Here is a 22,624-nt window from a genome sequence, read left to right on the forward strand (position 1 = left end):
AGGATAGCCGTGAACATTAGGTTGAAATTACTTGTCAAGTTTGATCAATTCATAGAAAGACAAAAATCCCTTTTGAAAAGGCACAGTTGATTTTTGAAGATTAGTAGCCATGTCCTCGCAGCTCTATTGTTTGGGTAAATTATACAAGGGTGCAGTTTATTACCTAAATGAAAGATGCATTTGCATGTAGATGGTACATAAATTATTTAATTCTGTGCTGGGTGGTGCAATAAACAACCCTTCTCCTATACACATGTGCGCGCAAATGAACATATGTATTCACCTACCTGGGACTTATGACACAGGGATGGTTCTTTTCTTTGTGTTTTCGTTTTCCTTTTATTACCTTGTAAGTATTATTATTTGACAAAGCGCTAGGGAAGGAGTACATGAATCTATTAAAAATAACAAAGCTCCATTGTGACCCAAAATTCAGGAAAGTAGACAAATAAATCTTTCATAATGTGGAATAACTGGTCCCTGATTCTTCAAGCAAAAAACGAGTCAATCTGAAAACAAACACGAATCTGAATCCTGCTGTTCTTGTGGTGACTTCTTGTTGCAACAATTTCTTCTTATAGTTTACTCATGTCATGATGCATTAATTACCATCTGTGTGGCTCTGTTTAATGGCAGTATTGAGAGACAATACCTCTTAATACCTCTTGGAGCAGTATTTATAGGAGACAAGTGTTTGTGTGCCAAAAACCAGCTCCTGATCTGCTGCATGCTTTATGGTCCACCTATGTAGGCTGTTAATAGGTAGGCAGTTGGCTGTCTCTGAAAGGAAAAAAAGATATATTTAATAAACATTTCTAGCTTCTTGCTCTGATTTTCAGCCTAGTTTCCTTCGGAGATGTGGTTTACACATCTGGTTTTCAATTGTGCCTTTCAACATCCTTATCATGCCTGAACCAATTTTTCCTGGGTACACCAGAGCTAGGGATGGTTCAGTCTCACCACCAGCAGCTGCATCCAAGGCTGGATTTCTATTCTGTTGTTCCCATGCTGCTCACAGATGCAAGCAAGCCCTTTCCTTTGCCCCATCTCTCTCCCAAGGTGGTGGGATATTTCATCCTTTAGGAAAGTCTATGTGTAAGCTGTATGGGCAGCCAGGGAATTGAGTGTCCCACAGAAGTGAGTGTCCTGGGCTAACCTGGAGATGCCAGATGGGTTTCAGGAGGAGAGGTGACTAAGCTGAAGACAAGGAGCTCCCAGCAGTGCCTGCAATGGAGGGCATGTATCACATGTGATCTCCTGGGGAACAGTGTAGAGCCTGGTAAACAGCCATGAGGCTACAGAAATGTCCCAGGCTTGCAAGAAGGTCCAGGTGGAGCTCACCTTGGTTTGCTCATCTCTTGCACAAACCACATGTCTAAGCTTTGGGCTGGAATAAAGAAAAGTGTGGATACTTCAGGCCCCATGGCCTATGAACTGGGGAAATTCAAAGTTCTTCTGTATAAGAAATATCTTGATCCCACATATTGGGCTGTGTGGAGGTCTACCTGAAATGTTATGAAAAATCTCTCTGGCACACTTTCTTTGCTGGTCATGTGTGAGCAGCCTCAGGAAACTGAAACAGCTCTTGTTGTTGTCTCCTTTGTCCATTAACATTTCATTCTCCTAAGATTATGGAGAAAAACCTGAAGACCCAAACAGCCTCATATTTCTGAACACTTTGCAGCAGCAGAACAAAACAAAAAGAAACAACCCTTTAAGTTACTGTATTTTCAAAAAGAATCATGTCGTTGTACAGCTGCTGTGTGCTGGGCTCTTAGTGGCATCCTGGTCTATTTTCAGCCCCTGTTCTTACTGCACATGAAATTTGATTGTATTAAAGGAATACTGCCTTACTTAAACATAATTTCAGTTCACAAAAAGCACTCTGCCTCTTCCTTCCTCTGGTTTTAAGGCACATCTCTGAGAACTAGAGACTGCTCTGCAACAACCAGCATATTTGCTGATGGGGAAGTGGAGGAAAATCACCTGTCTGATCTCCCTTTTCCATCATCAGCTCCTTTTTTTTTATGTGTGTCTTCCATGAAGAAAGTCATTAATCCTGCAAAAAGTGGAGTCCTCCTTTTTAGGCCTTGTTAACACAAAGTCCAGCATTGTACTGGCAGGCCACAGAAAGTGAGGACAATGGAAATTAAATTCTGCTTGCTGCTGCTAACCCACAGCCCAGGATGCTTCTTTGACAACCTTTTGTTATTACCAGCTGGTAAATGAATGATTACCCCAGGGAATTTTAGAAAATGACAGGAGTGCAAGCACAAGGCACCCTTCACTTCTAGCCTGCAGTGTTTGGAGTAGGTTTCACTCTGGTTTTCCTGGAAGTTTAAGCCCCCCAGGAAAGAACAGAGGTTGAATTAGCAATGTAATGACTTTATTCATTTTCTCCCAAAGTAGGTGTCTGTCAGGAGGTTCCTCGGTTGTGTGGAAGACAACTTCCTTCTGCAAGTAATAGAGGAGCTGACAAGGAGAGGTGCCATGCTTGACCTCGTGCTCACCAGCAGGGAAGGGCTCATTGGAAATGTGATGCTCCAGGGCAGCCTTGGATGCAGCGATCATGAGATGGTCGAATTTGAGATCCTCAGGACAGTGAGAAGAGCGTGCAGCAAGCTCACTGCCCTGGACTTCAACAGAGCAGACTTTGGCCTCTTCAGGAACCTACTTCAGAAGGTTCCATGGGATACAGCCCTAGAGGGCAGGGGGGCCCAAGACTCTTGGTTGATATTCAAGGATCACCTGCTACAAGCTCAGGAGTGTTGCATCACAACTAGAAGGAAGTGCAGCAGGAGGGCCAGGAGACCTCCTTGGATGGATAAGGAACTGCTGAGGAAAACTGGAAGGAAAAAAGAGGCTTATAAAAGGTGGAAGCAAGGAAAGGCGGCCTGTGAAGAGTACGGGTATGTTGTCTGGGAAGCTAGGGACCAGGTTAGGAAAGCTAAGGCCCAGTTAGAATTAAACTTGGCTAGGGATGTGAAAGATAACAAGAAGGGATTCTATGGGTATGCAGTGAATAAAAGACAGACTAGGGACAATGTGGGTCCTCTCCAGAAGCTATTGGGAAAGCTGGCTACCCTGGATTTGGAGAAGGCTGAGGTTCTGAATCACTTCTTTGCCTCAGTCTTCACTGCCAAAGGCTCTGACCACACCAACCAAGTCTTGGAAGACAGATGCAGGGACTGTGAGAATGAAGGCCTTGGGCTCACTGTAGGAGAGAATCTGGTTTGAGACCATCTTAAGAACCTGAATGTGCACAAGTCCATGGGACCTGATGAGATCCATCTTCAGGTCCTGAAGGAGCTGGTGAATGAAGTTGCGAAGCCACTGTCTATCATATTTGAAAAATCATGGCAGTCAAGTGAAGTTCCCAATGACTGGAAAAAGGGAAATATAACCCCCATTTTCAAGAAGGGGAAAATGGATGACCCAGGGAATTACAGACCAGTCAGTCTCACCTCTGTGCCTGGCAAAATCTTGGAGCAGATTCTCCTGGAAGGCGTGCTAAGGCACATGAAAAACAACAAGGTGCTTGGTGACAGCCAGCATGGCTTCACTAAGGGGAAATCCTGCCTGACCAATTTGGTGGCCTTCTATGATGGGGCTACAGAACTGATGGACAGGGATAGAGCAGTTGATGTCATCTACCTGGACTCGTGCAAAACATTCGACACTGTCCCACACAACATCCTTGTCTTTAAATTGGAGAGACATCAATTTGATGGATGGACCACTCGGTGGATAAAGAACTGGCTGGATGGCCGCACACAAACAGCTGTGGTCAATGGCTCAATGTCCAGCTGGAGACCAGTAACGATTGGTGTCCCTCAGGGATCGGTGTTGGGATCGGTCTTGTTCAACATCTTTGTCGCTGACATGGACAGTGGGATTGAGTGCGCCCTCAGCAAGTTTGCCGATGACACCAAGCTGTGTGGTTCAGTTGATACCCTGGAGGGAAGGAATGCCATCCAGAGGGACCTTGACATGCTTGTGAGGTGGGCTGATGCCAACCTCATGAAGTTTAACCATGGCAAGTGCAAGGTCCTACACCTGGGTCGGAGCAATCCCAGGCACAGCTACAGATTGGGCAGAGAAGAGATTCAGAGCAGCCCTGTGGAGGAGGACTTGGGGGTGTTGGTTGATGAGAAAAGGAACATGAGCTGGCTTCAGTGTACACTCGCAGCCCAGAAAGCCAACCGTATCCTGGGCTGCATCAAAAGGAGCGTGACCAGCAGGTCGAAGGAGGTGATCCTGCCCCTCTACTCTGCTCTTGTGAGACCTCACTTGGAGTATTGTGTGCAGTTCTGGTGTCCTCAAGATTAAAAGGACATGGAACTGTTGGAACAAGTCCAGAGGAGGGCCACGAGGATGATCAGGGGACTGGAGCACCTCCTGTATGAAGATAGGCTGAGAAAGTTGGGGCTGTTCAGCTTGGAGAAGAGAAGGCTGCGTGGAGACCTCATAACAGCCTTCCAGCATCTGAAGGGGGACTGTAAAGATGCTGGAGAGGGACTCTTCATTAGGGACTGTAGTGATAGGACAAGGGGTAAAGGGTTAAAACTTAAACAGGGAAAGTTTAGATTGGATATAAGGAAGAAGTTCTTTACTGTAAGGGTGGTGAGGCCCTGAAATGTGCTGCCCAGGGAAGCTGTGAATGCTCCATCCCTGGTGATGTTCAGGGCCAGGTTGGACAGAGCCTTGGGTGACATGGTTTAGTGTGAGGTGTCCCTGCCCATGGCAGGGGGGTTGGAACTAGATGATCTTAAGGTCCTTTCATTCCTAACTATTCTATGATTCTATGATTCTATAGCTGAAATGGGTCACTTCCTCAAAGTTCCCTACCTCCACTGATTACAAGGGAAAAATAGACACTTATCTTCAGGATGTCTAAAATCAGAGGGGATGACCTCCGTGTTTCATGTCCAATAGGAAAAGTTGCTTCTTTTAATCCCTTCAAGTCAACTTTCACTTGCATGTGGCAGAAAATGTCAGATGCCTCTACTCTGGATCAGATACAGTTTTCTTTCACTGTTTTGCTGAGTTATTTAACATGAGCTCTCTGTCCCTTGCAGCTATTTTCCAGAGGAATGAGTGGTAATGAGGCAGTAATTCATATGAGAGACAACAGGTCAGCTGAATGTACCCCATGAAGACAGTGGAGGTTGCTCCAATAAACCATGAATATTCATCTTACACATCTGGTCAGTTTTAATCACTCGGCTCTTTTCAATGCAATTTCCGTCAAGCTTCATGAGTGCCTAAAACAGGTTTTGGCAATAAGAAAGCAAAGGAAAAGATTGATGTTAAAAGGAATTGACAGGCAATAGGGTTAGAGATCCTGCACAATTCTGATCTTGGAGAAACCCAACCTGAAATTAAAGAATTAGTCTGTGAAGGTCCTTGACAAAATATGAGGTAGTGCTAAAGTATATTTCCTGTTAATTGGCTAGAAGAAAAATCAATCAAACAAAAATCAGCTCCCAAAGACAGCCAAAAATGGTGAACGGCCTCATGTTCTTTCCATTCTGTGAAATGACGGAAAGATTAGGAAGCACCAAGAGCCACTTTCTTTGTTTCCCTACATGACCAGCTTTGGGCTAGACGCAGAACCAAAGCTCTTATTCCCACGTGGGTTTTCAAGCTCCCACCACAAATGCAGGCAGTGCTGAATCCAGCTCACAAGGGCAACTGGGAACAGCCCAAGGTGGGAGTACTGGGACCTGTGTTTTGCCTTTGGTGATGGTGACACTTGTTTTCAAATTGGTTGTAACTGTAGGAGATGACAGGTAGGCAATAACAAATTGTAAGGCAAGCTTTAGCAGGCAGTGCACTTTGGCAATTGTTCTTTTCTTCCTAATATTTCATTTCTACCCTCTCATGATGCACTACTCTCTTCATAAAAGTAGCCGTCCAATGCAAGCAGGTGATACAAGCTGAGAACGCCAAACAGGATTTAATGGCATTTTTCATGGCAGACATTGTGAAAAGTTTTACAGATACCAGTGGAAAGGTTTATTGCTATTTACTTCATGTAATAAATCATCATAAGAATTTCAACAAAATGACACACATTGGTTCAGATTAAGAAATTCTCTCTGAGATATCACTGCATGTTAGAGCACTTCATACAATATAATACATTAAGCTGATGTCAAATATTTGGGGGTGACAGTGGAATACGAACATTAACACATACAAGTATATGGCAAAAAAACGTGTGAAAGAAAACACGGATTCAGATTTCTATAGTAAATTTCTTACCTATTCCTACACTATTTTCTTTATGTAAATTCCAATCTGGTGTACCTGATCTGGGTTCAGGCAGGTTATCCATGCTTAGTCCTTCCTTGCCCATTGAAATGCTTAAGCATATATGCGAAGATTTCCTGACTGAGGTCCTAGGGAAAAATTGCTATGCAATGGTCCTTAAATGAAGCAGGTTCTTTAGGAGCTTTGACATCATATCTGGAGTGCTGCAATGAATGGCTATAAACTGTTCAGAAGGGAAAGGCAAGGAAGGAGAAGTGGTGGGGTTGCTCTGTATGTAAGGGAGAGTTTTGGTTGTGTAGAGCTTAATGATGGTGACAATAAGTTTGAGGTTTTATGTGTATGAATCAAGGAGAAGGCCAAGAAGGCAGGTACCATGGTGGGATTCTGTTATAGACCACCCAACTGGGTGAAGAGGTGGACAAAATGTTCTACAGGCAGCTGGGAGAAGTCTCACAATTGTTAACCCTTGTTCTTGTGGGGGACTTCAACTTACCTGATATCTGCTGGAAATAGAGCACAGAAGAAGAGCAACATTCTAGGAAGCTCCTGGTGTGTGTGGAAAATAATTTCCTGACAGAGCTGGTGAGTGAGCCAACTAGGGAAGGTGTCCTGCTGGACCCGTGTTTGTGAACAAAGAAAGACTTGTGGGTGATGTGAGGGCTGGAGGCTCTCTTGGGCACAGTTATCACAAATGATAGAGTTTTTGATTCTCTGAGAAATAAGGAGGGGGATCAGCAGAACTGCTACCTTGACTTCTGGAGGGCAGACTTTGTCCTGTGTAGGAGACTGGTTGACATAGTCCCTTTGAGGGAAGTCCTGAGGGGCAGAGGAGACCAGGAAAGCTGGACATTCTTCAAGAAGTTAATCTTAAAGTCACAAGAGCAGGTTGTGCCCATATGCTGAAAGATGTGCCCATTGGGAAGAAGACTGTCCTGGCTGGACAGAGATCTTTGGCTGGAACTCAGGAAAAAAGAGATTTAATAACTATTGGAAGGAAGGTGACTCAGGAGGACTACAAGGGTGTTGTGAGGTTATGCAGGGAGACAATCAGAAGGGTCTAAACCCAACTAGAACTTAATCTGGCTACCGCCATAAAAGACAATTTAAAAAGTTGCTGTAAATACATTAGCAACAAAAGGAGGGGTAAGGAGAATCTCCATCCTTTATTGGATGTGGGGGGGAACCTAGTGACAAACGATGAGGAAAAGGCTGAGGTACTTAATGCCTTCTTTGGCTCAGTTTTTAGTAATAAGACCAGTTGTTCTCAGGGTACCCATCCCCTGGAGCTGGAAGACAAGGACAGGGAGCAGACTAAATCCTCCATAATCCAAGGGAAATCGGTCAGAGATCTGCTACACCTCTTAGACACATACAGGTCTATGGGGCCAGATGGGATCCACCCAAGGGTACTTAAAGAGCTACTGGAAGTGCTCACTGAGCTACTTTCCATAATATATCAGCAGCCCTGGCTAATAGGGGAGGTCCCAGTTGACTGGAAGTTAGCAAATGTGATACCCATCTACAAGATGTGGTGTAAGGGGGATCCAGTGAACTACAGGCCTGTCAGCCTGACCTTTTTGCTGGGGAAGGTGATGGGGCAGATCATCTTGAATGATATCACACAGCACATAGAGGACAGTCAGGAGACAAGGTCCAGTCAGCATGGGTTTATGAGAGGCAGGTCCTGCTTAACTAACCTGATCTCTTTCCATGACAAGATGACCTGCTTAGTAAATGAGGGAAAGGCTGTGGATGTCGTCTACATAGACTTTAGTAAAGCCTTTGACACTGCTTCTCATAGCATTCTGCAGCATTCATGGCTGCTCAAGGCTTGGATGCCTCAGAGCTTAAGCTAAGTGTTTGGATAAAGTGACCTGAATTGTAATTAAATCATGGAATAGTCATGTTCCAGAAATGCCTCTTCTCCATAGTCCTCTGCTGAGCTTCAGGGATGCCTGCCTTGCAGCCCAGCTGCAAGCACTCCTTATTGAACTCCTTGATGCTTCTTTCTAACTAACTGAAACTGAATCCTATCTCATAGTCTCTTGCTGATTTTCTGCCTGCTGTGCTCTTTGCAATGTCTTGTGCTAGTTTGCCTTAGGGTTAAATGTGTCTATCCTGTGAAATGACAGTGTGTTATGACATATGGCATCTAACAAAAGGTTGAAGAGATAGCCAGGATCCCACAACCCTTTGGGAAAATGCAGTCTTGTGCAATTATGTTGCTATAACATAGAGGTGGTTTGTGTTCACTTTTTCAATTGGGAAGTTTTCTTTTTAGAAGAATTAAAGGGAAGGCTTTCAAGCACAGCAGGGGGATGGGCTTACCACCTCTGGAGGAATAGAGGTAGCTTTGTGTGGTGTTTGGGCTGGAGGCAAGGCTGCTTGCTAGGGAAGGTGACTGGGGTGGGATGATGAGGCGACTGCAAGCACTTCTACCTTGGCAGTGATGACCCAACACCCCATGATGGTGCTTGAGCTGGAGCTGCAGCCTGAAGGCTCTGGTCCGAGGGACTGAGGACCATTCTCAGGATTATGTTTCACTGTGACCACCAGATGAAGTGATTTGAATGTAGTCATCACCACTGGATGAGAAGAGAGCAGTAAGCCCTAAGCATTTTAGTGACAATGAAAATACTTCCCAGCATCACCGTTGTTATTTCTTCCTTTTCCTAGAGGACCTGAGACCAAACATTTGTGTAGCTGTGGAGTCAGAAGGACCTCTCCTGATCACAGTCTCATGTGGAAGCTAGCCAAAAGCAGCCTCTAACTACACAGACCCTTTCCAGCACACTCCTTGACAGCAAATTAGTCCCCAAGCCAAGTCAGTTAGTGCTTCTCTCATCAGAGATGACTGCCATCAAGTCTTTTAACATGCAATTATACTTTGAAAGGTCACTCTGTGAAAATGGTGCTATGAGGCTCCATGCTTATTGACTCCATTCCCTGGGCAATTTGCTCAGTTTACATGTAATGAATAAATGTTCTTCTTGGCTGCTGCCCAGTCCAATGGGTCTGAAACCCAGGCTGTGTCAGCTTTCTGCCAGGGCATTATTGCCAAAACTAAAGGTTGCCCCAGAAAAACCTCATGACCTGTAGACTAGGAATGTTTTTTTTTCCTGACATATTTGCATTTGGGCACTTCGCTGCAAATGAACTCCACCACTCCTTGTGTCCAAGTTTGATGCCATTTTGTCCCAGTATCAATTTTCACTTGCAGCATAGGTCCTAACTTAGGTTCAGACCTGTCTCTACAGCTGTGGTGCCTGCTCAAGGCAATCAGGAGAGGAAATTGGGTTTTGTCATGTTAGACAGTGTATCAGCTTTGTACATGGCTGCAATCTGAAGGGTTAGTTTAGCTCCAGGATGGGCAACAGACTCCCCATGGGCTGAGCAAGTGACTTAACCTGGTAAAAAGGAAAGACTTTTATGGCTTCTGTGCTTATGCTGGCTCACCTGTAGTTGGATCATGGACCTCACAGCAAGCAATGTGAACATAACTGCTTTCCAAATCTAGGGCTGGAAAGGATCATTCTGATCTTGAGGCTGAATGGTGCAGATAGGGTTTCTGCAGCAATCCTGAACCTAGGGACTATCGTAAACTCTGGAGAAGAGCTACGCTGTGCCTACACAGAGAAGCAGTCATGTCAGCCGCTGAGGAACAGAGCCCAAGGTGTGGTCTGTTTGACCTGGTAGCCTTTGAGTCACGATGGGAAGTGCAACCATCACTGTAAGGGAAACTTCATGAGTCATGGTACGGCTTTAATTAGGTTGCATTTTGAGTGAAGATGAGTGCATTTTGTTCAGAAAAATAACCTCTGTTTCCATCTGGATAGGAGGATCCCTGAAGTTAAGGCTTATACTACTTACAGGGTAAATCTGATACTAGGAAGAAATTCATCATTGTGAGGGTGGTGAGGCACTGAACAGGTTACAGAGAGAAGCTGTGGCTGCCCCATCCCTGGCAGTATTGAAGGCGAGGTTGGATGGGGCTTTGAGCAACCTGTTCTAGTGGAAGGTGTCCCTCCCCAGGCAGGGGGGCTTGGAACTAGATGATCTTTAAGGTCCCTTCCAACCCAAATCATTCTGTGATTTTATGATTCAAAGACTTCTGTGTATTTGGGTTTGCACTGTTTGGAGTTTCTATGCACAGTGATGGACCCTCCAGAATGGACACCCCCATAGCCGGGCAGAGCCTTGGGTGAAGTGGTTTAGTGTGAGCTGTCCCTGCCTATGGCAGGGGGGTTGAAACTAAATGCTCTTAAGGTCCTTTCCAACCCTAACGATTCTGTAATTCTGTGATTCTATGGTGCTTCTGTGCTAGCCTCAGTGGCCTGGATACCTGCATGGCCAGTGACTCAGCTCTGGCTCCTCCAGGTTTCCTGCTAAGAGAGGAAGAGCAATCAGGAGGCATAGGTGACATGCAATCCAGCACAGACATTATGATTAAGTGCTCACCCTCAATACACTAAGGACATACAGAAAAGTTTTTTCAACGTGACTTCTCAGTGTATGTATAATCACCAGTTGACATATGTTCGTCCTGCACAAGAGGCAATGGAGCCAGGGAGTTTTCTATAGCCCACAGCCTGGATGTCAGCACCAGCTGGTACAGACATACACTGCTGGAGGGCCCAGGTTTAATCTCTGCCAGTTTTCAACAAAGGAATTATCACACACAATCGCTGTACAATAGCAACAACAATTACAGGCTGTCAGGAATGCAGCCAGTCCTCCTTGGACCTGGGGCTGTCCCTGTCTTCTGTCAATCCAGCAGAGAAGTGGCATGGAGGCTTACTCAGAGGAGGCTGGATAAATCTCCTTGGCAGCTCTCACACTGGTCACCCTGTTCAGTGGATATTTATACTCTTTTTTGTAGTCCTGTGTAAGTATTTCTTCTTAACTCTGGAAGTGGCAGTGCAGGGGCTGTGACATGCCAAAGTTCAACCCTTTCTGCCTGATGGAAATCCTTTTCCAAGGACACATGCCACAAGAAACTGCTGCCCAGAGGCAACAGCAATACATCCCTGTTTCACTCAGGGCTCTCCTAGCTATTTTTTTTAGTTCAGCATTTTTTCGCTAATCAGGGTATTCCTGAGACTGTCACTCCTTCTGGATATCTTCTTCCACACCTCAATTAGGGAATAGCACTAATAGCACATGAAGCTCATTTTGAGTAACGATACCTTTCAGTATCAGCTGCTACTTTTAAAGATGTTATCAGTCCTAAAAGGCCTCATTGCATTATTATTTTATGTTAGCATATTATACAATTGTTCATTTATATTACTGTAGTTCCCAGAAACCTTTCTGTGGATCAGGACCCTACTGCAGAAGGTGCAGTAGCACCTAGCCTTGTTTTGTAGCCTACAGTCATTGTCAGAAACCAGAGAGGAACTGTACGCTGAAATAGGAGCTGTCTGATGGAGATATGAATAGATCTAATCTTTCTGTGCAAGACCCTGTTCTACTTCTCAAAGCTAAGGGAGGGACTCGCATTGGTTTTGATTGCTGTTGGGCTGAACATCTCCAGAACTGATGGCATCCAGTTCCATGGTCCAGCCATTTGCCAGAGTTTATTAGGAGAGACTCAGACTGATCCCTGCAGGTGTATTGAGTGCTCCTGATGTGAAAGGCAGAAGCAAAGGTGTTGGGTTTGCCTGCATCCCTCCTATGTACACACACTGATGAGCCTCCCAGAGCCTCACTGCAGCATTGTTGTCTTGTGCCCTAAAACCATCTTGACCTAAAAGTCAATATTAGTAGATTTTTAGAGAACAGTCATAAAGACATCAAAGTCTTCTAGCCAGCTGTCCGATAGCTGTTGCCTTCAATAGCTGAAGCAGTGACTGTAAGATGAAGAAAGCGTTTACATGCATTGTGCTTGTGACTGGTTTCATTCTAAATAGGTAGGAGATGTAGCACTTTCCACATGGTCTGCTGACCAGACAGTCTGGTCTGAAAAGAAAGATCCATTTCAGACTTGTTTCATACATGACAGTGTTTGCTTTTCTTTTTAAAGTGGTCCCCCTTAGTACAGAAAGGAAGAATATGTGAGTTTCTCTTGAACTCAAGCCAAGAGGTCCTGACTGGCAGTGAAATGACTCTTGCTATGCAGATGTCCAGTCTGCAGCTGTAAGGAAAGTGCATTTAAGATCATCTGAAACCTCTGCCCCAAATCTCATGTTTGCATTTGAATAAGTTTATTCTTTGTCTAAATGCTCTGATTTTTCATCCTGCACCGCATGGATGTTGAAGCAGTTCATCACTGTTGTCATGAAAGTTCAAAGCCATTTATCTTCAATAAGGTTACTTGATGCAATTTCTAGCAGCACGAACCCCTCAGTCTTGGGGCTCTTTACAAGATTAAGTGATGTATTCATATAGGCAATGTCTCAGGAGAATTTTCAGTACCTGGAAGATAGAAAGCTCATTTTAGTTGAAGGGCAGCAGGCTTTGTAATTGGTCTTTCCCATTTCCCTCCCACCAAGGTTTGCTAGGCTGGGTTTTTTTTTTGAGCCTGGGGTTCCTTTGTGAAAGTACTGCAAGAACAGCCATCTTTGCAATCAGTGTTAGTCCTCATCCTTCTCTTGAAGATAACGACTGCCTGCTAATCCTTCACATGCATCTTCTGGAGGGACAGAGCCCAAAGTGGGATAAAAAAGCTATGCATTAGTCTACTGCCTTTGTGGAAAGAGAAAGAAAGAAGGATCATAGTCCTAACCAAGCGTAAGAGGTATGGTTTTAATTTGACGTTCTGCCAAGATTTCTTTTGGAGGTTTTCAGCAAATACTTTCCTACTTTGGTGGGAGTTATGCAGGTGAATGACACCAAAACTGTTAGGTGCCTGAGCTAGCAGCTGCAGGTAGCTGGGTACCCACAAAAACCAGAGGAGCTGTGGGATAGGAATGGGGCTGGGTGGCAGCACTAACTATGCAGCATCAGGGCCATCTGCATGCAGACCCACAGTGCCAAGAGCTGATCCTGTCATCTGCACTGCTCTAATGACAAGGGTACTAGCAGGCCAGAGACCCTTTTGCTGGGTGGAAGATGCTGATATGAAGAGACACATCCCTGCATGGACCCTCAGGTCCCCACTGGTTTGGTGGTCTCAGGATGTCCCAGTCATTTTCCTGACAACCCCTGCTGTGACCTCACTCTTCCTGGTTTCTGCTGAGTAATGTTTCTCTCTGGAGGTTTTGCTCTGCCCTCAGTTGTATATGTTCACCTCCAGAGCCTGCAGGCACTGCCCAGTGCTACCCTGCTGTCCTTGTTTTCAGCTGGGTCATCTCTGCAGAAGATGAATCATCTTTTCATGTGAATGGTTCTGGTGATGATGTGGCAATCTTTGTTTTCCACCCTTCACCCAGATGGTGTAGGCGCACAGAGTTAACTGGATTTTTAAAGAAAAAAGGACTGAAAACTATGCTTGTGTCTGAAGAGTTCAGAAGCTGTAGCTCCTCCATGTGAAAACACTTTTTCTGTAGAATTGCATCTCTGAGTCTGTTCTGACAGGCTCAGACTCTTCTCTGATTGAAGTGTTTTTCAGGTGTTTATGAGCTAGAAAAACAAGATAAATCACTTATACTACAGTACTGTCAATTGGGTTTCATTTCTCTGATGCCCAAAAGAGAAAGCCATGCAGTAGTATCTAGGAATTTGCTGTAAACACTCATTTTTGTTATAATGATTTCATTGTCCAGAATTTACCATCCCTCCTTTCTTCAGCAACTTACTGTCCTGTATTCACAAAGGATGGTATGAAAAGGGTGATATCAGAGTCCAGTGGGAAGAGGACTACTGCCCTACTTCTCAGCAAGCCTTTCAACTGGCACTGCCACAGCAAGATCCTTTGTCATATTCCAGAGGAGACTCAGGGTGCTTCAGCTGATTTATAACGAGTCATGGATATATGATGTGAGCTTAATTCATAATGGGATTGGGCTGAAAGCACTAATGCTGTTTTACTGCAGATTTGACATTAACATTCACACTGTGTCTGATGGATAGTGCAGAAGAACTGAAGTAGGTTTTCTAGTGGGTCTGGTAACAATCCATCTGGCTCAGCTTGATGAAAATAGTGTTGCACTCTGCTAATCTAGGCACAAGAAAATCCATCCATGAACACGGATATGTGAAAACTTAAAAAAAAAACCAAAGCCAAAACCACATCACAACAAAAAGCCCCTGCCTATGTAAAATAAATAAATAAATATATAAATAAACAAAAAATAAAGGGGGAATACTGCTCTCAGGAGGGCAGGAAAACAGAATTCTACAACAGCTGCATAGCAATTTTGCAAGACATTTTCTCTTGCACCAAATGAAGGGTACTTGCTTACTTCAAAGAGATGTAAGGCTGCTTTCACAGAAAAGAAGGAATTTGGAGTGACTGGGTATAATACATTCTAAAGATGCAAAATATTAGAATACAAAATGAATTCTAGAAGCCCCAATTTCTGCCCAAATTTTGGAAGCCAAGATACAACTGGCTTTCAACCATGAATACAGAGCTGTAAAAAGTGGTATATTATGGGCACTGAAAGACTGCACATAAACTGAATTTCGTTGTTGCTCCTACCTGCCAGCAGTTTAGGATTTATGTCCCACCATGCAGAATATTTGCTTCACCTTTGCTTTATGGCAGTGAAGAGTGGCTCATAGGCTTTAAATTATGACAGAATTAGAATGTCTTCCATGGTATTAAGTGCTTAAATATACCCTTAAACATTTGAGTTTTATACTGGGATGCTTATGAAGGCTGGATTTAGGTATCCATATCTCCTTTCTCCCCAAAATGTGTCCTTATTTTCCGTATTGAGAGCCTTACTGGGCAGATTTTCATCAGTTCTACAACATATCTGGATTTCTGACATCCCTGCCAGAGCTGGGGCTTTGCAGCTGCGGAGAAAGCCAAGCAAGTAGGTTACTTGTGGTAAAGCAAGTAGTTGGCTGCAAAGAGCAACAAGAACAATATAAGTAATGGCACCCAAGAGGCAAAAGCAGGAGTCAAGAAGTGCCATGGGCTATACAAGCCAAAGGGTGAAACCCAGTTTGAGAACTTGAGAATAGGCTGAGAAGAGTGGTCACCAGATGAGGGGGAGGACAGAGTAGGAAATAGAAAGGCTTGATGGTTGGTGTGGTCATGAGAAAGCTCTGGGAGGAGGACATGGAGGATGTGAGGAAGTCCGTGTTGGGGAGGTCACATTTCTACTGTGCCTCCTGCCCCATCAGAACCAGAAAACCAGGATGCTACTAAGAGATGGAGATGCCCATCCCAGAAAACTGGGATCCCAGAAAGTTGCTCTCACACTCATTCTGCCAGAAATAAACTGGTCCTTTGGCAAGGAACATGCCCCACAATGCCAATCAGTGCATTCTTCATTTCAGTAGATATTTCAAGAACAAAAGGTGCCACCTACTAAGAAGTAAATATTATGGAACAAGTGAATACCCAAGGAATATTCTTCCCCCTAGAACTGGTTGTGATCAGGCAACAAAAGCAGCATTACATTAGGCCTCTACCACAGTGTTCAAAGAGCTCAGGAAGTTTAAGTTAGAGGAATTGTTTTTTATTGGGGTTTTATTGCTTTTGCTTCTTTTTAATTCAGCAGCAGAATATTTGCCGGAGGAGCTGGAGAAGCCAGTTGCAGTCCACAAAAGTGCCAAAGATTTATTTATGGCCATCATTTAGGGAAAGGGCAGCAATTGCTGGTGCTGAATATTTAACGTTGCAGGGAAAAGACAAGCCACTCTGAAGCCTGCATGTTCCAGTAAAGCACTGCAAACCAGCATGCCCTCCTGGCCTCCTAAATGGAGAGCTGGGAGATCTGTGAAGGTATGCCTCGGCACACTCTTACAGGGACTGAGACTTCTGCTTCAGACCTCAGCTTGTGTGGTCATGATCAGCAAGAGACTTTAGCTCCTCTATGAGTATGAAAGCCCAGGTAAGGAGGAGAAGCGCATCTGCAACTCGGAAGGCATTACCTGCATAGCATTCATCTCAGGAAAATTGCAATTGGTTTTACTTCACGCATCTTTTATCATAATTCCCAGGAGAGCAGCAGGTGGCAGAGATTAATATCAGGAGCTTTGCCTACCCAAAGCAAGATGCCTTTTGAAACACAGAGACTGTTCTTAGCTCCCTTCCCCCCACTTCCTGGGTTTGTCAAGGGACTTAAGTGATAACCCTCAGTCTCTCTAGCTACTAACTGACCCAACCCACCAGCTGTTTATTGAAAAAACTTTCAAGAGCAGCCAGACCACAGCCACACAGGCAGAAGGGAAAACAGGAAAAGACAATTTCCCATGCTTGTGTCACACTCCCTGTAGAGCCCTGTCCTTCAACACATCACTGTGGTGGGATTTCACTGCTGTTGTTGGCTATGGAGGAAACATGATTGACTGCAGATGGGACCGAGTGTCAGGAGATGGCCAACACCTGCCTCAGACTCTCCCCAAGGAGACAGCCAAGGGCTGGCTTTCTCTTAGAGAAACCCATGTCTTCCTGTGACCGTCACTATGTGTGAAACATCCTTAGTAGAAGAAGAAGGTCCAAAGGGGGGGGGGGGGAGTTAGTGGTGTGGTGTTTTGTTGGTTTTTTTTTAAAGGAAAACATTTCAAATTTCATAGGCAATTTGCTAACAGATATTCCAGCTGCATTAGCTTAAGTCAATATTTAGCAGCACACGCTGTGGGTCTAAGGGGCACAGCATTCAATAGCACGATCAGTACACAACTTAAGACTGTCCTGATACTTTATTTTCTGAAAATCTCTTTCGAATGCTAAGGAAATAGCAGCTAAAAAAGTGAATGCTCTAATGGTTGGCTATGGCTATATCCATCCTGGAGCCAGACCATCTAGCAAGCCTCTCACTGCCCTTTATAACACAAAAGTGAGATTTAACCATGCTCACAGTGGCCACCCACTAGCTGTCATCCCTGATTTTATGCAGGGTGAGGCTTCTCAGGTCCCAGCTCAGAGGAGGTGGTGACTTTTTCTTCTGAAACTTTCATTGTTTCTGTGGTGAAGTTTATTTTCTCAGATGCTGAAGGGAGCTCTGAAACTGCAAGCTCCCTGGGACTTGGTTGTGACCACAGTGAAAGACTTTAATCACTGTTGCTAGTAAGGAAACCGGAGTCCTCTTGTCCCTTAGCAAAATGATTTACCTTTTACCAAACACAAGGTCTCTTTAATATCAGGCAATTAGGTAGACAATGAAGGAAACACATTTGCATAGAATGCTCAGACCGAAGTTGTCTGAGTCACACCGGGTGCCCTTTCCAGGAGAAAGTGTTTCCAGTGTTGTTGGAGGGTGACAATAAATTGATTAGCCTCTTTAAAATTTCTCATAAAATTGTATTAACAAAACGGTAAATACATGACATAGAGACTGTAACCACAGGATGTTTACATGATGCCCACTGTGGACAAGTACTAGATATCATAAAAGACCTGAGACCCCCCCGAAAAGTCCACAAGTTCTGGCTCTTCCAAGGCAACTAGAGCACCATTGTTATTCCTTCTCGTCCTCTTCCTCTTCCCTCTCACATTTCAGCTTCGGTGTTCTGAACTTTGCTGGTGGTTATTGCAATTCCTATTGCTAGGCTTCCGTTGTCAGAAAAAAGTTGAGCCAGGGAAGTGTTTAGCACAAGACAATCCCCATCTGAAATGACAGAGTCAACACACTCCAGTACCGACCTGGGGGTCGCCTCCCACTTGAGGCGCCTCTGGTTCCTGTTGAGCTCAAGCCGGTAGGTGAAGTTGTCGGCTTGGGTTGGCGTGCCGATCAGCATCATCGTGGCAAAGAACTGGGGGTGGCCTTCATACTTCTCCTGCTTCCTGAGAACCAGCAAAAACTGGTGGCCAAGGCAAGAGTGCATGATGATCCAGTCTGTGGGTGCAGGCAGGTGCATGTCCGTGGCCAGGAAGACAATCTCTGCCCCCTGAAGGATGTTGATATGGTGGGTCTGCCTCAGGTGGGACACCACCACTTCCAGGTGCCCTTCCCAGGGGCAGGAGAAGAGTGGGCAAGTGCAGGGAACCAACTGGGGGTCATGCACTGCTTCGTGGTGATGGCAGGGAGGAAGGATTCCTTGCTCCGTAGATGTCTGTGCAGCTGCACAGCGAGTTGGTGCATACTGCAAGAAAGGAGAAATCACATGTGATAGCAGGTGACTGGGAACCAGTGCAGATATGCAAGAGGAAGACCCTGCAGACATCTGTCACCTCATACCCCTCAGAAAACAGCATTGATGGGAAAGCCAGGACCTCAGCTCTCTGGAGATCGGGGCAACCCAGATCTGGATCTGCACAGCAAATGTGTTGGCAGTTGCCTTGCTCTCCAGGAGAAGAGAGAAACCGTTTCAGCCATGATAAGTTACTTCACATGAAAGTGATGTATGTGCTTAAAGAGTGATTTCATTAGTTTGGGGGGAAATCTGATTAAAAGGTAAAAAAAAACCAACAAAGCAAGGACAGCATGGGGCATTTTATATAGTTACAGCTCTTGCAGCTCAGAACAAGGAAATTAAGTATGCACAGCTTTATTATTCTTTAATGAAACACACTGGCAAATACAGGCATTTATTCTAAACCAATATGCTTTATAACACCCATAATTTTAGAAATAAAAGTCAGCTTTTATTGCATAAGATGCCTTCATTTATTAATTTTTATTTGTCGATGTATTTGGACTTAATTTATGCACTTACCTCTATAAATTTTAAATGGCTCTCAAAGTTGTAGGGATGGCAAGTTTAGGGCATTTTTATACTGAAGGAAATTTGGATTAAGGTAGGGCAGCTAGCTAAGAAGGCAGCAGTTCTTGCAGAAAGATTCTACATAAGAACCAGGAAGTAAACTGCTCTGCCCCTGTCAAGCAGATATTATAGAAGAGAAATGAGTAAGTCTTATTCCACCAAAAATGTATCCTCATGTAATGCTATTCAGGAAGAGAAATGGCTCTCCACAATAACCCTGTGCATAGACAAACCCTAAGGCACAGGCATGCCAGTCATGATTCATCCTACCCAATTTTAAGCATTTACTTCAGTCACGAGAGACAGAAACGTGGTTACCGTGGACTGCCTCTGCTGTCAATAGAGGTAGGCAGACCTTCCTAGTTGTGAATTCAGATCTTAGCTGGAGTAATCCACCTCCTAAAGGTAGCACTGGCTGCTGCCAGCATGGCTGGGATCCAATATATCCATTTGTACCTAAAATTTAGGTGATTAAATGGAGGAGGACATTATCTCTTCCTGAACTCCTTTGGAGATGTTTATAAAGGGCATAAGCATTAAGAGTACGTACATATGTAAGTACATTTTTCTTTAGCATATGTTTTAGGAATATTCATGTAATTCCCCCATCTGCTCATTTTAACATATATACCCAAAATTACAGGAACAACAGTATGGTTCAAACATCTAACAGTTTTTCTCCTCCATGCCACATCCATGTCATAGCAGATTTGGGCTTTTTTTTCAGCTATTCTTGAGTAGAGATTTATTTTAACCAGAAGCAAGCATAATCACATATAATAGGTGCCAGATATGTTGCAAATGGTGTGTTGTCTCATCCATCTATGGATACCATGATGTCCTTCATTAAGCCTTGACATTAGAGTAAACACTGTTACTATAAGCAGTTTTTCCCACCAGAACTTGCACTTTGGCCTTCCAGGATGTTTTGGAAGGCAGTCTCTTGGGTCAACTGTCCTAATTCTCAGACGACTAGGGCTTCTTTGACAACCAGAATGACAAAGTCCTGGATCTTCATTTTCATTTTGTCATCTGCCAAGGAATGTGATGGGCAGAGCAGGGCTGTGATTGCTGCTGCTGTGAGATTGTTGGTTCTTCCCAAGGCACTGAGTGTCAAAGGAGCTGTTTCTTTATCCTCTGACAATTGATATAAAGAATAATAGATTATTTAAGATCTGTTGTTGAAACTTGCAGCTTTTTCTTTAGAGAATTATTTAGTAGTACAGTTCTACTTTTCCCTTCCTCATATTTTTTTGTTTTTCTGTATAAAATTCAGAAATATAAACTTTCCAAGAAGACAATGAATTGAGGACAGATAAATTATGATCATTTTCTGGGAAATAAAACAGGTCATTATAAACTAATCAAGGTTTGTGGCTTTTGCTGCCTGCTTATCGAGGTGGAATTGCTGGTTCACACTTAATTCTACATTAATATTTGCATCTCATTAGGATGAAAGTTATGGCTAATTTAAACTCTTTTTGGTGAAGAAGGTGATTGTAATAGCTGATCGTAAAAGCCTTTTTAAAAAAATCCCTGAAATGCTAATTGCTTCATAAAAGGAATTGTTATCTCCCGATCTAATACAGTGGGTGTGAGTAATTACTTTCTCTCACCAAACTGTTAATGCAACATTAGTGATTATACTAATTAAAACTAATGAACTCATACTCACATGCTGATAAACCTCTCAACCACTCAACAAGTTCCAGCCTTCTATCAGTTTTATTTAACTCCTCTTTAGGAAGATGAATCTTAAATTAACCTCTGGAATAACATTCAAAATTAGGTTTTTGAAATGTGAAGCTTTATAGACTGTGTATAATTCTTCTCCGAAGATTACCAGAGTCAGAGAAAACATTTCCACTGAGGATGTAATTGAATCTAAAAATGCATTCTCTTAATTTGATAAGCATGGAGAGCAATGGTAGCTCATCCATCTAAACATTATCCAAGGTAAGAAAATACAAGTATCTCCAAAAATGACAAGCACTTTTCTATGGCTTAGGAACTTGGAAAATATATTACAATGAGCAATTTATTCAATGTATTTTTCTTCTTTCCTTAATTTTTGATTATTTTTTGTATGTGTGTATGCAAACAATTGAGAATTCCCTTTCATATATCACTTTCTTGAAAAATTTCCATGAATCACTTCAGCAAAGGATTTTTGGTCTGACTTTGTTCAGTTCAGGTTTATTGAAAATTCTGCAAATCCAGCAGAAACCACATGATCCCTTTTTATTCTCTGACTTGGTAAGAATCATCTTCAAAATTTGTTTTCTGAATTATTCAACATTCCTATTTCTAAATTCTAGGTTTTGTAATATTCTGAAAGTTTACAAAATCCTGATACCTGTGAAAAAATTCTCAACCCCCCCCTATTATTTTACTTTTAAGGTACAAGTGTAACTACTGAGGTTGTTGTGCCCTTGCTGCTGTTTCATATGGCTGTGAACTGAACCTCTAAAATTTAAATGCAAAAGGGGCATAAAGTGGTCACCTTGAGTGCATTTCAAAGCTTGAATAAATATTTATGAACATTTTTTCCATGTTTCATCTGCTCCAGTATTTACTTTCCATCATTTATTGCCCAAATACCTAATAAAATTAGGTTTATTGTATTGTGTTAGTCCAGTATTATTCTCAATTATCTTTTAGCCAATTTCAGTCAAATTTAACTGTGTGATAGAATTCTCAAAGGCTTTAATTTTTAACTGGTTCTGTGAGAAGAGGCATCAGGGTAAAGAAACATGACCCCTTCGTGTCTCCAGGAAGGAACAGCTTGCCACATGGGCAATATTGCATTGCCAGATAGGAGAGAACCTAAACAACAGCAGTTTCATCCGAAACGTGTTATAGACACCAGAGAACCCACATGAAACAGCATCTTTATGAACAGGAGAAAAATGCTTCAGCCACAGTACTCATTAGACACAAGATAATCCCACCACAAGACTCCAAACCACAGGAAACCAGGCTCTGTCACTCACAGAAAAATGTCTTTTTAATGATGCAGCTTATTACAGTGTAATTCTCTTCAAGAAGAAGTCATTTGGCAAAGAGCAATTTATAAACGCACAGTGCTTTTCTTATTAAAACAAAGCTTATATTTGGACTGGGACACAGGGCTTTCTGGGTCCTGCTCCAGCCTTTCTACAGACTTTCTGCTAAAAATGCATCAAACTGCTCTAGGTGTGGCTCGTCTCTTCTAAGGTGATGTCTGAGGAGTAGGTAGCTGACTCTGAAGCACATCAGCTCCTTTTACAACTCATGCAGGGCACCACAGTGCCCAAGAGATGCTGAAGGAACATTCCTCTGGACACTGCTCTCTGCATGCATCCAGGACCAAACCCATGCTTGGGCAGACCCACAGAGGTTTTACTGGTTTCTAGACAAGGAGCAGAAGGGCATATCCCGATTTTAGTCAGGAGACTGTTATACACCTATGGGCTTCTCCTGCTGCACTGGAGACAACAGTCTGTGGAGAAAGAAATGGTTGCCTGTTCACATGAAGCTCCTTATCACTATTATACCTCCAGTCACAGTAAGTTCATAAAAAACCCATGGGAGGTCAAAGTGTAGA

At 43.5% G+C, this 22,624-nt stretch overlaps 1 protein-coding gene across 1 annotated transcript in view; it reads right to left on the reverse strand.

The window, feature by feature from the left end:
- Positions 1-17,614: 17,614 nt before the first annotated feature.
- The window catches only part of SIAH3 (siah E3 ubiquitin protein ligase family member 3), a 47,156-nt gene continuing 42,146 nt past the window's right edge, over positions 17,615-22,624 (reverse strand). The window contains exon 2 of the mRNA XM_061457335.1: positions 17,615-18,417. Coding sequence (XP_061313319.1) covers positions 17,824-18,417 — 594 coding nt within the window. The 3' untranslated portion in view covers positions 17,615-17,823. The remainder of the gene's footprint in view (positions 18,418-22,624) is intronic.

This window comes from Pezoporus flaviventris, unplaced genomic scaffold (genome assembly GCF_033815535.1).
Source record: "Pezoporus flaviventris isolate CSIRO_AGI_PZ_B2104156 unplaced genomic scaffold, CSIRO_AGI_Pfla_v1 ptg000025l, whole genome shotgun sequence".
NCBI classification, from domain to species: Eukaryota; Metazoa; Chordata; class Aves; order Psittaciformes; family Psittacidae; genus Pezoporus; species Pezoporus flaviventris.